Here is a 19,061-nt window from a genome sequence, read left to right as displayed (position 1 = left end):
GAGAGGATTTGGAGATATTTGGTGTATACAGGTAATTGGGTGTTGATACATTGGAATATATATATACCCAAGGTTGTGATTTTCCATCCTATCAAGATACCATAATAATGCTTTATTAATTGCGGTTGTTGCAGGTTGTCAATCTGTGTTTTTGCTGATATCAAGGGCTGGTTGAGACTGTGAATAAAGATTAATATAACATATATGCAATATCCGCTTTCCCGAAAGGTAAAGCCACAACTCCCATTGGAAGTAAGAAGTGCACCTGTTTACGGTAAAACGGCTTTCTCTATCTCATGTGATATTTATCATCCAATTGAATCCAAATTTCTGTTACCCATAGATATATTTTTGCCATAAGGCCCAGCTAATTAAAAACCTTCACTGATCACATTTTGGACTAAACTATATGTCCATGCAGCATAACCTGTCACCATCTGAAAGCTAGACTCTCTCTCTCTTCACTTTGCTACCAAACCAAGGAGGTCCTGAGGAAGCTGGTTGTTGCAAAATGCATCGACCTCTTGGATCATACAGAAAAGATAATCTGCTATTTTTACTGATATGGCCTATACCGCATTCAACAATAATTTTCAATATTTTTATTTTAATTTTATAATATAGTGCCTTGAAAAAGTATTCATACCTCTTAAAAATGTCCACACTTTGTCATGTTACAACCAAAAATGTAAATGTATTTTATTGGGATTTACAAATAATTATCTGAAAAGTGTGGCATGCATTTGTATTCAGCCCCCCTTAGTCAATACTTTGTAGAACCACCTTTCGCTGCAATTCTTTTGGGGTATGTCTCTACTAGCTTTGCACATCGAAAGAGTGACATTTTTGCCCATTCTTCTGTGCAAAATAGCTCAAGCCCTGTCAGATTGGATGGAGAGTGTCTGAACAGCAATTTTCAAATCTTGCCACAGATTCTCAATTGGATTTAGGTCTGGACTTTGACTGGGCCATTCTAACACATGAATATGCTTTGATCTAAACCATTCCATTGTAACGCTGGCTGTATGTTTAGGGTCGTTGTCCTGCTGGAAGGTGAACCTTCGTCCCAGTCTCAAGTTTGCAGTTGTGCCATACTCTTTCCATTTGCGGATGATAGATTGAACAGTGCTCTGTGAGAAGTTCAAAGCTTAGGATTTTTTTTTTCTAACCCAAACTTGCTATAAACTTCTCCACAATTTTATCTCTGACCGGTCTGGTGTGTTCCTTGGCCTTCATGATGCGGTTTGTTCAGTAAGGTTCTCTAAACATTTGAGGGCTTCACAGAACAGTATTTATACAGAGACTAAATTACACACAGGTGGACTATTTACGAATTAGGTAACTTCTGAAGGGAATTGGTTCAACTAGATTTTAGTTAGGGGTAACAGAGTAAAGGGGGCCGAATTCAAATGCACACCACACTTTTCAGATATTTGTAAAAAAATAAAAAACATTTTACTTCCACTTCACAATTATGTGCCACTTTGTGTTGGTCTATTACATAAAATTCCAATAAAATACATTTACGTTTTTGGTTGTAACATGACAAAATGTGGAACATTTCAAGGGGTATGAATACTTTTTCAAGACACTTTAAATATACTATCTGTCCTTGTCAAATGTTTTTTTGGTAGATTTCTTAGAAACAAATCACCCTGACTTTCCCTTAAACATTTTTCCCAGATTTTTGCTGCTAATTCTGATAAGAAAAAAACTGGAGTGCTAATTGCGATTAAAACGGAGTTCCGCCGTTTTTACAAATACTGCAGCTGTTGACTTTTAAAACATGGACACTTACCTGTCCAGGGAGCCCACAATGTTGACACCCGAAGCCGATCTGTCCCTCGGCTGTCGGGTGCTGCCGCCCCCATCCTCAGTAAGAGAATCAGGAACTCTAGCACAACAACAAACCGAGCATGTGCAGCCTGTCCCCTAATGCTTGGTTATATCAGGAAATGGACTAGAGTCAGTGTAAGAAGGGGAGAATCAGAGAAGACAGGATCACACAGCCTTTTTACACAATGCAGAGGATTAACCCCTTAGGTACCACTGAGTATAACAAGCATGCTTTACTGCATAAACAGACTGATTTTACTGTTGTGGATTTAGTAACACTTTAAGATGGTCGAATCTGGTCATCAGTTGCTTCTGATCATGAGAGGGGACTTTACTGCTATTGTTGATCCTCAGCTCAATTTGACGTCCTCATGGAGGAAACCATCCACTTGTTTACATGATTTACTTTACAGAAGGGATCTGTTTGACATCTGATGGTTTTCATGCGGTGGAGAGGGACTACACCTACTACTCTCCTTCGCATCATTCTTACTCTAGGATTGACGTTTGTTTTTGAAAAGTGGTCTTTCCAGTCTCTACAGTCATAGGTGCAATTACATGGTCCAAACCCGTCCCTATCACTAACAATTTTGGCACACCCGAAGCCTGCGTACTCTCCCCTATGAAAAATAAACATCCATCCTAGCAGATCCCGACCATCTCTGCTCACTCACAGAGGAGTTGAATTCATATTTCTCTTTGAATGAATATTCAGATATTGACTGTTATACCCTCTGGAATGCCCACAAGGCAGTCCTGAGGGAGAAATTATTACAATTAGGCTCACAATTAAAAAGACGCAGATTGCAGCGTTTTGATAGCCTAGTACAGTCAATAAAGAATATAGAAGATCTAAACAAGTGCACACCATGCCTCTAAATTGCGGAGCCTGAGAATCAATCTCTGTTCCTTGTTGCTCTATAGCTACGAAAAACAGATCAAAATTCTCAAAGCCAACTCAAATGCTTTGGGCAACAAGGCAGGTGCTTTTTTGGCTCGACGCATAATGAGTAAACGCTTGGTCACTAAAATACAACACCTAATGGATTCTAAAACTGGTACTAAACACCATGACCCTGACCGAATAGTAGAAGTATTTAAAGACTACCTAGATCAGTGGTTCTCAACCTGGGGGGTCGTGACCCCCTCGGGGGTCAAATGATGATTTGCCAGGGGTCACCAAATCCTTGGCTGTTCCTGAAGCCCGCACCACTCTCCCAGCCTTTTTGCGGCCGCCCAGCAGGGCTGTCCCTGGAGCCCGCAGCTGCCCTCTCAGTCTCTTTGCAGCCACCCATTCAGTTCACGGCATGACTGGGGGGCAGAGACTAGAAGTCAGCTGACTGGTGAGGAATGTGAAGTGGGAGGGGCTGGAGGAGACCCTATCTCCTGATTTCGGCATAGGTGTCACTGCTACGAGACACCACAAAGTTGGAGAAACATTGAGTAACACTACCTGGGATTATAGTTGCCATTAAAGGTCCCCACTAAAGTTCTCAGATCAGCAGATGACCTTGATCAAGAGCACCTTAGTTGGCTGATCAGAACTCCCGCCAACACTGCCACTTATACCATTCCCCCCACCAAGAAGAGAAGGAATAAAAATAGAGAATACATGGAATTGAGAGGAAAAGAGGGGGAGGAACAAAGAAAAAGGGAGAGAAAGAATAAGAGAAAGAACAAGAAAGATGGCTAGAAAGAGGGATGGGGGAAAAAAAACAACAATAAATTAGGATAGAGAGATAAAAGGGCAAGAAAGGAGAACAAAGAGAAAGAGTGGTACACCCCAAAATGCACCATCAGGGTTTTAATACTGTACGAGTGTTAGGGACTCAGGGAGTGCTAAATGTCCGTGGGTTAGGGGAGCAAATTACTTGTCTTGCCTTGGGTGCTGACAACCCACGCTATGAAAATAATTTTACCGTTGGGGGTCTCCACAAATTGGGAAATTTTATCAAGGGGTCACGGCACTAGAGGGGTTGAGAACCACTGACCTAGATGAATCTACCTTTGAACCAGATCCAAGCATTTCTCAATCCCCTTGACACTACACAATTAGAAGCTCTATCCCAACCTTTTCATGACAGCCGAAATTTTCAAGTTATCTATCGTCTCCCCACACCTAAAGCCCCAAGATTAGATGGTTCCCCTAATAAATATTATCACAAAATTGCGGATATCCTTGCTCCACGACTAAGCACTGTTTATAATTAAGTGTTGGATTGCGGTAAATTTCCTAAAGAGATGCTACAAGCTATGGTAATAACCATTCCTAAACCTGATAAAGGATACTTCTTCTATCCAATTATAGACCTCTCTCTCTCTTCCTCTCCTTAATTCAGATATAAAAATCTAACCGAAGGCCCTGGCACTTTGGCTGCTGGATATACTTCCTTCTTTGATTGACCCTGGTCAAGTAGAATTCATTAAGCTCCGCCAAGCTCCTGTTGCCACCAGACCAATCCTTCATTTACTCAGATATGTAGAACTACGTAAACTCCCCACGACCTTCCTAGCCCTAGATGCAGAGAAGGCCTTTAATCGGGTGCAGTGGGGGTTCCGTGAGGATGTCCCATTAAAGCGGAGTTCCAGGCTTTTTTTTCGTTTATTAAAAGTCAGCAGCTACAAAAAGTGTAGCTCCTGACTTGAAGGGGACTCCTATCTCCTCACCAGACTCTCGATTTCTTCAAAATCTATGGACTTTGCTACCACTTGTGCACTAATGATTTGATGCCATTTGATGTACTGTATTTGCTACCATTTGTGCACTAAAGATTTGATGTCATTTGATCTATATTTTTGTGGTTACTGCATATATTGATTTTTTTTATGCACTTTTTATTCACTGTATAGAGCAGTTTTTTCTTTGTTGGTTGTGAATATTTCACAGTTGAACTGCTGCTTCCTTGGGGGGTTTTTTATGATAGCGCAGGGATTTTTTTGTTTTTCTCCGTTTACCTCCTGACTTGAAGGGGTTGTAAACCCTCCTGTTTCTTTTTAAAAAAAAAAACACCTGGCAGTGACCGGCCTCCTAGTTTCAACCCCCCTCCCGGAGAGCGCTTCTCCTAGGGAGTTATCTGATGCGGGGAGGAGCCGCGAGAGTGTGAGACTTTTTCGCAGTCTCTTGCCTCTTAGTAAATACCTTGGGGTAATTTGGAGGGGTTTTGTACTGCCCTGCCATTTTAACACCTCAAGAAATTATAGGCAGTAAAACTAAAAGCTGTGTAAATTCCAGTAAACGTATCATAGTTTGAAGATGCTATAACTTTTGCGCAAACCAATAAATATACGCTTATAGAAATTTTCTTTACCAAAGACATGTGGGTGAATACATTTCGGTCTAAATGTATGACTAAAATTCAGTTTATTGGATTTTTTTCAAAATGCTTGGTCTTTTTTCATTTATATTACAAAAAATAAAATCCCAGAGGTGATCAAATACCACCAAAAGAAAGCTCTATTTGTGGGGAAAAAAAGGATGCAAATTTTGTTTGTATAGAGCATTGCACGACCGCGCAATTATCCGTTAAAGCAACACAGTGCCAAACTGTAAAAAGTGCTCCGGTCATTAAGGGGGTGAAACCTTCCGGGGCTGAAGTGGTTGAGGGAACAACTTACAATTGTGCTATACTATTCAAGGGGAATGGAAGGAGTTCCCATTAATGGGAATGTCTGAGGCATGAAAGCTGCCTGAAGGATAGTCAAAAAAAAGGGTCAACCACAGCTTAACTGAGAAGTCATAAGGAAATCATTCCGGACGGCTGCACTTCCAAAAATCCTTTTATTGAAGCTTCATATGACAAGTGGTTGACAGATGGAGCAAGGAACAAAGAGGTAGACTAGTTCCGCACAGGTTAGCGCTTAGTCATTACCTATTGGAACTAGTCACCACAATCACCTATATATTTCTCTAATGTGTCATCATTAAGTTACAGGTGAACTAACCAATTAAAAACAGTACTCAGCTGGTATCACAAAGAAAAACCGGCTGGAGTACATGGTACATACACTCAAACCTTATGTAAAGAGTTCGGTCCAGATCCACTGCCAAAAAAAAAAAAATCTGATACATCAATTGCACTCGAAACAAACTAGACACATCATTCAAAATCATTGTATAGTAACAACATAATACATAAAATGATAGAATAAAACATGTACATATGTATACATACACACAATCAAGTTGATGTGAAGAACAAACGATATTAAAAGCAAAGTGTTAGAACATCATGAGGACCAATACTGACATATTCTCAAACGTCACTGGCTACATAAAAAGCCGCAGAAGATCCATTTAGACACAGGAAAGGAAAAATAATGCACTAATAAGGTTTCCAGAGATGCACTAAAGGCTGCAAAAAAAAAAAAAAAGAAGAAAAAAAAAAAAAACTAATGGTGGAACGTAGATACGAATAGACCGAATGTGACTAGCTGAAAAAATAAATTATTAACTGAGAAGTCCCCTGGTTGTGCTCTGTTGATGCAGAGACCTTGAGAGTGAGTATTCAAGTAAGGATCAGACAGCAAAAGGAGACTGTATTAGTAAGCTGAAAGCCCCACTGTACAATCTTAATCTGGAAACCTCTAGTGTACAACCAGAAGAAAAGGACAGGGTTAATACAGATCCTAACACAAGGGTGCAAGGTACAGTTCTGAAGCAAACCAGTTAGAAGTGCACCCAAAAGACAATATGTTACAGAGAAACAGGGAGGCAGAAGGTAGGACAGGTAAAAGGAAGAGAACATTTTGCATGTAAAGAAATTTGTTGAGGGATTTTAAGTCCAGAATAGGATGAATAACTGAGTTCTGGTACCGTGAACATGTCCTGAGGTGTTAGTTTTTGGTTGATTTGAAAGAATAAAGCGGTTAATTAGGAAGAGTTTAGTTAGAACTCCATCTTGTAACCTTCTGAGACCACCAATTGATCCCACAGGTCTGGAACGTCTGTGGTCCAGAGAGGGATGCAAATTGCAACAAACATTTCCCTACTGTTAAGGAGAGTAGACATTCCTGCAATGCATCCTAGCAATGAAAGGGCAGGAGGAAGCACCCAAGTACCTTATATAAGGCTTACTGTACATGGGACGATTTAACTTGACAGATAGAAACCAATGTTTAAAAACATCCGTTTAGCTACGTTTACGTTTAGAAGAGTTTTTTTGCATTTAGTCAAAAATAAAAAATGCCTGTAAACCAAACACGGCTAAATGCGAGTTACCGCATTTACAAGCCGTTAAAGGCGTTTCTAAACTCAATTGCCTAGAAAGGACCCTGTGTACATGTACTGATAAGATAACAGAGGAGAGTTCAGGAGTAGCTGAAAAAAAATGCCCAACTGCTCCTAAACGTCCGTTTACCAGCAGCAATGTACATCAAGCCTAAGTGCTCTAGGTAGAAATGGTATTAGGGCTGCAACTAACAATTATTTTCATAATCAATTAGTTTATTATTTATTGTTTCGATTAATCGATTTATAACCTTTAAAAAAAAAAGTGAGGTGTATAATTTAGTTAATATGTAAAGTTTAAAAAAGGCAATTTATTCTTAAATATCTCTATGCAGTGGTAAATATAAATAACCAACTATATGGTTAGGAAGCAAAATATCGAATAACAGACAGAAGAGATATACTGTATATACTATTATGAGAGAGATCCTGTATAAACTATTAGAGGAGAGATATACTGTATATACTATTAGAGGAGAGATATACTGCATATACTATTAGAGGAGAGATATACTGTATATACTATTAGAGGAGAGATATACTGTATATACTATTAGAGGATATATACTGTATATACCATTAGAGGCTATATACTATTAAAGGGTGAATCTGGTATATATCATCAGACTGAGATCACATTTTTTTATTTAAAAAAACAATGTCTTCATTAAAAAAAAAAAAATGTCATTTTAAGAACGTTCGTCCGATTTTCTAATCGATGTTCATTTTCAAACACAGTGATGGGAAAATTTGGAAATAATAGAAAACTTCTTGGTCAAAAGGAATTTTCAGACAGTGTATGTGGTTTTCGTTCAGAAATTACATTCATTTTAAAAACAGTATGTTAAAAACTAGTGAAAAATTTCAAACAACATTCTTTCATTCAGCGAATGTACAAAAATTTTTCGCCTGAATATTCTCGTCTGAAAATTGATCCGTGTGGCCAGCATAAGGCTTGGTACACACCTATGCAGTCTGCTTTTGATCTGTTTTTGCAGTGCTTTTTCCTGTGCATTTTGATTTTTGTGCACGTGATTTAATAAAGTCTACGGCAACATGTATTTGTATATCACTTATGCAGAATGCATTGTGAAAGATGAAAAGTAAAATCATAGAACAGTATAATAACCTAAATTTGCAGTCTGACTTTATGGCTTACTATGAGTTCTGTCATGTACGGGAAAGGTTAGTATATATAGCAGAATATCTGGGCTAAACCCCAAAGAAATATATATATATATATATATATATATATATATATATATATATATATATATATATATATATATATATATATATATATATATATATATATATTTATATTTATTTTGAAAAGACACTGTCGCTGCATCTAAAAAACCTGCATATTCAGCTAGTATGTACAATAGAAATGCGCAACCAAGACAAAGAAAAAAAACTCTGAATATATAAATGCAAACATGTGCTGTGATTAAGAATAATATTGTGCATTATAGTCCATAAAGTGCTTTAGTCGGTGCAAAACAGCAAAGCAAACAGCGCCACTTACCAGATTTGGTAGATCTCAAATTATAGTGATCAAACAGGCACACACAGGAGGGATCACTCGGCCAAAGACCGTATATCCACAGGCTCATCCGATAGCAGGATCCTTCTTCCTATAGCGGCTCTCCACTGCTGCGATATTCCTCACTGAGCCTTTCAGAAGATAGACTCCACCCATGGGACATATTATAAAATGGAAAGAAGAGGCTTCATGGTGAAGTACTCGACTTATTTATTAAAAAAAAAAAAATCGTAGGCACTGACATCCAAATGGTATTCAGTATATTCAAAACAACCGCGGCTCAAGCCAGCCAGCTGATGCTGATCCACCAAACCTGGTAAGCGACGCTGTTTGCTTTGCTGTTTTGATGAACATAAAAAAAAATCGCTTGTTCTCCTGAAAAATCCGTCCTTGTCGTTTGCACAGACTAAAGCACTTTATGGACTATAATGAATAATATTGTTCTTAATCACAGCACATGTTTGCATTTATATATGCAAAGATTTTTCTTTCTCTTGGTTGCGCATTTTTATTTGTTGTACATGTATGGACGGAAAAGGGGTCATAAAATGAGTGGCATTGGAAAGGTAGAAAAAGGCACAACAAGGTAATTTTCCAGCTGCACAGTGGCTGTGGCAGTTTGCTTGTTTCTACACAATTACAGGTTCAATTTAATGTCACACACCATTGGAATCTGCCAGGTTCTCAAAAGTCATACAGAAGAATGTAAAATATTTGAACATACCAAGAGAAAAAAAAAAAAAAACACACAAGAAACAAGACACAAAAACAAATATTTGAGAGAGATTTCTATGCTTAAAATGTTTATTCTATTCCTTTTTTTATCCCATCTAACAGTGCCTGTGCTTAGGGGCTACAGTATGACCATTAATGATCCTTTTTTTTCATTGCTCCATCACTCATGTCACATCCCTTTAGAAATAAATAGGTAAAAACTAGTATAAAATATGACTTTACCTTCTTTCACTTTCTTTATTCTGTTAGATGGCATAGCAGAGGAATGTTTAGATGTCACACGTTCCCCATTTTATAAACAGTATAAAATAATCAGTAACCAGACAATACCTTTGCCACGTCGCACACCAAAGCAACTAGGATTCTGTGGTTCTGTATTAGTGGTTTGTGGGGTTTCTTGATATTTTTCAGCCTGTGGGATCTCACGATGAATGTGGTAGGAGAGATTCCTAAGCAGGCACACAGCATTTTCCGCAAGCTAAAAAGTCAAAGAAAGAAAATACATGACAAACATTTCTCACGATGCCTTGCCTACGCCATCTTGAACAATTTTTTATTCTTATAGCCTTAAATAGAATGAGGGGAATTTATTAAAGATGGAACAAATATAATCTGGGGGAGCTGTGCATAACAAATAATAAGCTTCCATCTTCCACTTGTTCCATTTACCTTGAAGTGAAAAAATAGTAGCTGACTGGCTGTCATGCACAGCTGTTCGAGATTCTGGCTACTCCAGTTTTGATCATTTACCTTTGCTGAATTTAAGCACTTCAATACCAGGCACTTTTACCCCCTTCCTTCCCAATTTTCATCTTTTAGGGCTGTCGCACTTTAAATTACAATTGTGCAGTCATGCTACACTGCACCCATGTGAAATTGTTATTTTTTTCACACAAATAGAGCTTTATTTTGGTGGTATTTAATCACCACTGGGGTTTTTTAATTTTTTTCCTAAATAAATGAAAAAAAAAGACCAAAAATATTGAAAAAAAAAAAACTTTTTTTCTTTGTTTCTGTTATAAAATTTTGCAAATATATAATCTTTCTTTGTAGATTTAGGCCAAGCTTTATTCTGCTATATTTCTTTGGTGAAAATGACCCAAATCGGTGTCTATTTAGTATTTAGGAAAGTTAGAGAGTCCACAAACTATGGTACATATATCTGAAACCTATCATACCTGGTGTGGCAGTGACCAGGGACACTGACTGGTGACAGTATGTATATATAAAAAAAAAAAAAAAAGGTTAAGAATTGTGGAATTACTGTTGAGCTTCTAGGAATTTAGTTGAAATTATTCCTGAACCTTTGCGTCAGTTACTACTGAACCCCTGCACTCTGTGTCCCTTTAAGCCACAGCCAGTATTCAGCGCAATGAAAATCACACCCAACTTTTGCTGCGACGCTTCGTGCCACACTTTTCCTCAGCTGCAGGGGCCCAACTTATTAACCTGCACACAGGCCCACTGCTTTCAGAAAATGCCCCTGACCTGAGCTCATCATTGCACATCCATTCCAGATGGTTCTATGTACATCCCATACATGCACATGGGCTGAATGCGAGAGGTGGATCAGCAGGATAAGTGTGCCAGGACAGGTAGATGTGTCTCATCTCTGCTTCCTTTCACCACTCTGTATATCATAGATGAGAAGAGGGTACAGCGGTGGAGCAGATGAGCAGGAGGGTACAGAGGTGAGGCAGATGTGAAAGGAGGTTTTTTTGGTGGGACAGATGAGCAGGGGGGGAGAGAGCAGTGAGGCAGATGTGAAAGGAGGTTTTTTTGGTGAGACAGATGAGCAGGGGGAACAGAGGTGAGACAGATGAGCAGGGGGAACAGAGGTGAGACAGATGAGCAGGGGGAACAGAGGTGAGACAGATGAGAAGGTAAATCAGTAGTGAGACAGAAGAGCATGGGGATACGGCAGTGGAGCAGATGTGCAGGGTGGGGCAGATGAGCAGTGAGGCAGATGTGAAAGGAGGTTTTTTTGGTGAGACAGATGAGCAGGGGGAACAGAGGTGAGACAGATGAGCAGGGGGAACAGAGGTGAGACAGATGAGCAGGGGGAACAGAGGTGAGACAGATGAGCAGGGGGAACAGAGGTGAGACAGATGAGCAGGGGGAACAGAGGTGAGACAGATGAGCAGGGGGAACAGAGGTGAGACAGATGAGCAGGGGGAACAGAGGTGAGACAGATGAGCAGGGGGAACAGAGGTGAGACAGATGAGCAGGGGGAACAGAGGTGAGACAGATGAGCAGGGGGAACAGAGGTGAGACAGATGAGCAGGGGGAACAGAGGTGAGACAGATGAGCAGGGGGAACAGAGGTGAGACAGATGAGCAGGGGGAACAGAGGTGAGACAGATGAGCAGGGGGAACAGAGGTGAGACAGATGAGCAGGGGGAACAGAGGTGAGACAGATGAGCAGGGGGAACAGAGGTGAGACAGATGAGCAGGGGGAACAGAGGTGAGACAGATGAGCAGGGGGAACAGAGGTGAGACAGATGAGCAGGGGGAACAGAGGTGAGACAGATGAGCAGGGGGAACAGAGGTGAGACAGATGAGAAGGTAAATCAGTAGTGAGACAGAAGAGCATGGGGATACGGCAGTGGAGCAGATGTGCAGGGTGGGGCAGATGAGCAGGGGGTTACAGTGGTGGGGCAGATGAGCAGGGGGTTACAGTGGTGGGGCAGATGAGCAGGGGGTTACAGTGGTGGGGCAGATGAGCAGGGGGTTACAGTGGTGGGGCAGATGAGCAGGTGAATTGGGGCCGATCTGGGTTGTGAAGTTGACATTTTTTTGTAATAAAAAGCGGCACATTCAATTTCTTTGAAAACATTTTTCGGCACACTGTGCTCAGAAGTTTGCCTACCCCTGCTCTAGAGTAATCAATTACCTTTAAAAATCACATTTGTAAATTCCATTCCACTGTGTACAATGAAAGAGTCGCACAAATGCAGCACAAACAAGGTGGCAATTTATAGTACACATCGCTAATGTGGTTCTAAAGCCAAAACGTTTTTTTTTTTTTCTTAATGCATTCCCTGCATTAACCAGTTTGGCTCAAGAGCAATTTTTTTCATTTTTTGCACAAAACTGGATTTTTTTCTACTCACCGTAAAAGCCCCTTCTCTGAGTTCATTGACGGACACAGCTCTTCACATTCTTGACCGTAGAGTTATAGAGCCACCTTCAGGAGTAGGACTATGCAGGAAAAAAAAAAAAAAAAAAAAAACGAACAAGCACAACACTGCCTATGGGCAGTCCAAACTGGTAGTAACCCCCCACCCCTGTCATAGGCAGCTCAGTTCAACACAAAGCAGTACAAAAAAAGGAGGGGAGGGTGCTGTGTCTGTCAATTAACTTAGAGAAAGGGCTTTTACGGTGAGTAGAAAAAAAATCCTTTTCTCTTCTGTTCATTGACGGACACAGCTCTTCACATGCTTGACCGTAGGTATGTCCTAATGAGGGGTGGGAAAACAGAACAAAAACAAACTCCACCCAGAAGAACCTCCAATAAGGGGAAAAAGAAACCTCAGACAGCCGCCTGCAAGACTACGCCTGAAACCGGCATCTGAAGATGCCAGAACATTAACTTTATAAAACTTTGGAAATGTGTGCACAGACGACCAGGTAGCCGCCTTACAAACTTGAGAAAAGAACGATTGGTTTCGAAAAGACCAGGAATCACTAATCGCCCTGGCAGTGTGGCGTGATGGGAAAGGGAAGTACCTGACTCTAATGGCATAAGCCTGGAAAACCATTTATCTGATAGTAGCCAATGAGGCCAACAGACCCTTTCGCGGCGGGTCCACAATCACAAAAAGCGACTCCAACCCCTGAAAGGGGGCTGTTGCAGACAGGTACACACGGATCACCCAAACCACAGCCACCAAATGAAGTGGGACCTGCTTACGATGAGATGGACACAAGGAAGGAAGCCATGGACACAAAGAAGGAAGAACAATGTCCTCATTCAGATGAAAGGAGGGATGTGGACTTAGAACCGCCTTAACCCTGTGGAGAACGATACAGGGAGACTTACATGACAAGGCCGCCAGCTTGGACACTCGACCAACGGAAATAATGGCAACTATAAATTCTAGCACAGCTTAAGCAACAGGAGCTCCCTAATGTTCTCAAACGGTGGCTTCTGAAGGACCAAGAAAACCAGGTTCAGGTCCCACGGTGACAGTGACGAGCACACAGGGGGAACAACATGCCGAACCCCTTGAATAAAGGTACTAACCAACGAATGAGTAGCCAAAGGGTGCAGAAAAAAAAATGGCAAGAACAGATATTTGACCCTTCATAGTACTCAAGGCCAGTTTCTGATCAACACCATGTTGTAGAAAAGCCAGGATCCAAGCTACAGAAAAGGATCGCAGATGCCAACCCACAGCCTCGCACCAAGAAATGTAAGCCTTCCAGGTGCAATAATAAATCCTCCAGGAAGTATGTACACGCCTTGAACATTGTGGGGATCACAGACGCCAGCAATCCTCTGTCCCTCAGCACCTGGCTTTCAATAGCCAAGCCATCAAAACAGGATAGATAAATCTGTCCTTGACACAGGAGGACCTCGCACAAAGGAAGCCGCCAGGAGACGTTCATGAACCTGATGGTGACTGAGATAGTCTGCTAGATGATTGTCCTCCCCTTTGAGGTGAACTGCAGAGATTGAGCCCAGGTTAACCTTGGCCCAAGAAAGAATCATACTTGTCAATCGTATCAGGGATGGACAGCTTGTACCTCCCGGTTTGTTCATTGTCCAAAAGAACCTGAACGTGGTGATCCCTTATCTCCTTGGCAAACGCTCTCAGAGATTCCAACTCTCTCCAATTGGCTGATCTTTGGGACTTCCGTTCTGGACCAGGACCCTTGAGCCACTTTGGTGCCCAAGTGGGCCCCCCATCCTCATGCACTGGCATCTGTGGTGATACGAACGTACACTAGGAAGGACCAGAGAAGACCGCTGGAGAGATTTTGGTATCTCTCTTGGCTTTTGGATATAAACAGAAGGTTTGATCCAAAGATTGTCGATTACCGTCCCAATTCCTCAAGATGTCAGCCTGGAGACATCTGAAATGGGCCCACGGAACTGCTGGGATTGTTGCCAAGAGATCTAGACCCAACAAGGGTGTTCAGATAGACTGTTAGATTGCTTTGAAACCAGGCAGCTGATTACTTCTTTTACCTTCTCCTCCGTGAGGTAAATTTTATGTGCTACTGAATTGACACTGTATCCTAGGTAGCGCAGATCCTGCGCCGGGGTCAGGTTTGATTTCTCTCTGGTTTACCAGGTCTTTCAGGAAAGGATTGGCCACCTACAGATGCCTCTTTAGTTGGGGCATACTGGAGCCGAAAAAAAAAAAAGTTGTTTAAGTATGGGATAACCGAGATTCCCTTCAATCCCAGTTGGGCTAGCGCCTCCAACAGGACTCTTAAAAATCCTGGGGGACATTGATAGGCTGAGAGGCAGAGCCCTGAACTGGAGGTGGCGGATGTTCTTCCCCCACTTGATTGCCAAGCCTCAAAATTTTTACGATTTTCCTTATGGATTGGGACATGTAAGTAGGGATGAGCCCGATGTTCGCGTTGAACATGTGTTCGCCGAATAGCCGAAATTTTATAAAAGGCCTTTCAGGTCTGGTATGGATTTTAAGGGGAACCCCGCGCCAAAGTTTTTAAAAAATGGCGTGGGGATCCCCCAAAAAATCTATTTAACAAGGGGACCCCCAGATCCTGGCCACCCCCCGTGTGAAATGGTAACAGGGTACAAACGTACCCCTACCAGTTCACAAAAAAAAGTGTCAAAATGGTAAAAATGACATGGCTTGGGACAAGTCCTTTAACCCTTTCATGACTAAGCCCATTTTTTAAATTTTGTGTTTACAAGTTAAAATCTGTATTTTTTGCTAGAAAATTACTTAGAGCCCCCAAGCATTATATATTTTTTTAGCAGAGAATCTATTGAATAAAATGGCGATTGTTGCAATACTTTATGTCACACGGTATTTGTGCAGCGGTGTTTTAAAAGTAACTTTTTGGGAAAAGGGACACTTTCGTGAATTTTAAAAACCAAACAGTAAAGTTACCCCAATTTTTTTGTAAAATGTGAAAGATGTTGTTACGCCGAGTAAATAGATACCAAACATGTCACGCTTTATAATTGCACGCACTCGTGGAATGGCGACAAACTACGGTACCTAAAAATCTCCATAGGTGATGCTTTAAACTTTTTTGTTACAGTTACCAGGTTAGAGTTAGAGGGGGTCTCGTGCTAGAATTATTGCTCTCGCTCTGACAATCGCGGCGATACCTCACATGTGTGATTTAAACACCATTTACATATGAGGGTGCGACTTCCGTCCGAGGTCCGAGCTTGTGTCTGGGGTCAGCACATCAGCTCCTCCCTCACGTTTCGTCATACAATGACGTCGTCTGGGGCACGGGCGACGCACTGACGTGTCGCGTATAAATAGTAACAACTAAACCAAGCCTCGATGTGAGTCCGGACTAGGGGATTTTTTTGAATTTTGAGGCTAGGCAATCTGATATTAACTTCTTAGATTTAAATATAACTATCTGTCACAACCAGTTCACTACTTCTACGTTCTTCAAAAGCACGGACCGCAACTCATATATATCTATTGATAGTTGCCACCATAAATCATGGCTCCAGTCTGTGCCTAAGAGCCAGTTTACGCGTCTCAAGCGAAACTGCTCGGATGGTACAAAATTTTTGGAACAGGCAGACGTACTGATTGAAAGATTCTTAGAGAAGGGCTATTCCTTAGAATCTTTGAAATCCGCTTTGGAAGCAGTCAACAATTTGGATAGAAGTGAACTTTTGGGTGCTAGACCATCTCGTGAGTGGGATTCTTCTCGTATCCCTTTCATTACTACCTATTCTGTACAGCATAGTAGTATAAAAAAACTTGATACGTAAACATTGGCACATTTTGGAAAATGATCCTATCCTTAAATCCATCTTACCAGCCAAGCCACAGGTGGTATTTAGAGGAGCATCATGTCTTAAAAACAGATTGGCCCCTAATGTCTTGGATCCCCCTGTTAAAAAACCCTCCTTTTTTGGTAATCTGACAGGATATTATAAATGTGGTAGATGTCGAGTGTGCTCTATTAATATAGGCACACAAAGACGTACCCACAGGTTTACTGCTCATAGCACACAAATGGAACATGATATTGAGCCATTTATTACATGCTCGACATGGGGGGTCGTCTATCTGCTTCAGTGCCCTTGCGGGTTGCAGTATCTGGGCAGGACTAGGCGACCCCTCTCCGTCAGATTAAATGAGCATATTACTAATATTAAAAATGGATTCCCAAAACATTGTTTCCAAACACTATTTAACTACACACAACAAGGATCCCTCTAACACTATTTTCTTGGGGATTGATAAATATCGACCACATTGGAGGGGTAGCTCTCTCGTCAGGAGTATCTCCAGACTTGAGAAGCTATGGATCCACAAAATTAAATGCTATACCCCGTATGGACTTAATGTGGATATCGACACAAATGCCTTCATAGATAATTCCTGAGGGCATTTTTTGTCTGGGGTAGTGGGAGGAGCTTATATCCACATCCACTGGGTGGTTGATTTTCAATATGTTATGGTATCCGTTTCAATTTCCCCTTTTATTCCTCATTAAGAAGAAATTTATACCTCTGTTTGATAATTGATCTATTGGAATGTTTGATATATATTTTTTATAGGTTTTATTTTATGACCCATTTGTATGTTTCAAACCAGACTCGATGTGGGCCATAGGAAATCACCTTTTGTCTTTAGTACTGCATCAATGGGGTGACAGTTGTTCTCAAGGATTATCAATACTATATATTTTTTCCCTGTAGGGGGGGTTGAGATTAGGGTCCACTCATCTGGTTAATGTTACTTATCTTTATGGACCCACATGAGATTTAATTAGGATTTCCATACCACCATTCAATGGTGTGCTTAGGGAGTTGTTTTGCCTTTTATTTGGCAAGCACCCCGGTTTATACCATTTTTAACAGTACCTATATTTTATATTATGTTTTCTTGTCCTCCTTAATGTTTTATATTTTTTTAAATTTTACATTTTTTACATATATTTTTATTTATAATTTCTAAATATCCACATTAGCAATCCCGAGTAGCCCTATTGGTTTTCTGGTGCTGGAAAAGCCCAATTTGATTGGTGGCATGTGGTTGCTAAATAACTCACATGGGGGACTATACCTTCAACATTTTTGGGTTGTTTGTTTTTTATTATTTGTCTGACCCGCTGTACGACCCACTCTTCCAGTGTCCAATATGGCGGATCGGGACTTTTTGCCATGTTCTTAGGTGGAACGCCGGATGACTTCCTAGTCCGGACTCACATCGAGGCTTGGTTTAGTTGTTACTATTTATACGCGACACGTCAGTGCGTCGCCCGTGCCCCAGACGACGTCATTGTATGACGAAACGCGCGTCGGGAGGAGTCGACGTGCTGACGTTTCGTGTGTTCCGTCTGCAGGACGGGTGATCGCCTAAGCCGGCCAGCTGACTTTTTTATGCTGTCTTATGTCTACTGCAATGTAAGTGTGTTTTCTACAATTTTAATAAACGAATAATTATCAGGATTACGCTATGTCGATTCCCTCTTTTCTCTTGGGGAACCCCTGAGCGTTAACTATCCCGGTGCCTTGGAGGTACATATGAAGTGTTCTATCCCTCTGTGTGGCTTGGTGGATCATTGCTTTCCAATTATTCCCTCTGGATAAAGGCCCCGACCAGGTTAAGGTTGCAAGCTTTTTTGGGCTTGCCTTGTGGTAAGCGCACAATTTTATTGGTGTCATCACAGCGGTGCGGTGGAGGAACCATTTATTTATTTGTTTCCAATATCACTATGAAGATTGTGATCTGGGTTTTGGACTTTTTCACTCACATCTAGATGGACTTTAATTATTGGCCATTTAGTGTTGCTTTTGATTTGTTAAATTTCACGTTTATACGGTTTATATGCTAGCCCTGTCTCATATATATATATGTAATCCTTCAACTCCTATTGCCAACAGTCCATCTGTGAGGTTCACACACCAGCCTGTGATAGGTGTCTGGCACAGAACTAGTCTCTGCCAAGGGAATGAGGGAACTCCTAATGCACAGACCTTCTCGTTTTCTCCATGAATTATCCTCTTCCAGGCAGGTTCATATTTTTAAAATCAAACCAGGCAGTTCCCAGAATGTGTAGCAGCACAGCCATCTATGTACTCCAGCAGCTCAAAAGAACAGGAAACAAGCCAGGCCTGGGCACGTTTGGTACAGTAGTTGGGGTCCATGGTTTTCCATACTTGGGTGTTCTTAACGATGAGTCAAACTATACAAATGTGCAAAGGGTGCTGCTCACATATACATTTGGTAGAGAAATACCATAGTGTTGGATACATTATTGGTTTGAAGTGTTTTATTAAGTGCATTTTACTACACTATGAGAGTCCATCCCATGTCTGAGCATAACGGCAGTAGACAAAGCAGAGACCGGAGGTCTCATGGAATATACGCCAGGAAATATAGGTACAAGTACACGATTAAAGTTAACAACCACTTTAAAAAGGGAAAAGATCCATATGTGAGGAAGTCCTGGAGCATATTCATACCCCAAGGGGGAACACACATCTAGACTTAATAATTAAAGTTATTGTTCCATGATTGGAGGTGAG

The 19,061-nt window shown here is 41.1% G+C and overlaps 1 protein-coding gene across 5 annotated transcripts in view; it reads right to left on the bottom strand.

The window, feature by feature from the left end:
- The window catches only part of LOC141106305 (catenin delta-1-like), a 403,119-nt gene that overhangs the window by 226,354 nt on the left and 157,704 nt on the right, over window positions 1-19,061 (bottom strand). For all 5 annotated transcript variants that reach the window (XM_073596969.1, XM_073596970.1, XM_073596971.1 and 2 more), the window contains one exon: window positions 9,675-9,822. In XM_073596969.1, the coding sequence (XP_073453070.1) occupies window positions 9,675-9,822 (148 nt within the window). The remainder of the gene's footprint in view (window positions 1-9,674; window positions 9,823-19,061) is intronic.

The sequence above is a fragment of the Aquarana catesbeiana genome, linkage group LG08, assembly GCF_042186555.1.
Source record: "Aquarana catesbeiana isolate 2022-GZ linkage group LG08, ASM4218655v1, whole genome shotgun sequence".
Taxonomy (NCBI): Eukaryota; Metazoa; Chordata; class Amphibia; order Anura; family Ranidae; genus Aquarana; species Aquarana catesbeiana.
The sequence above is the reverse complement of the archived record's forward strand: the minus strand, read 5'-3'. Positions and strand labels throughout refer to the sequence as shown.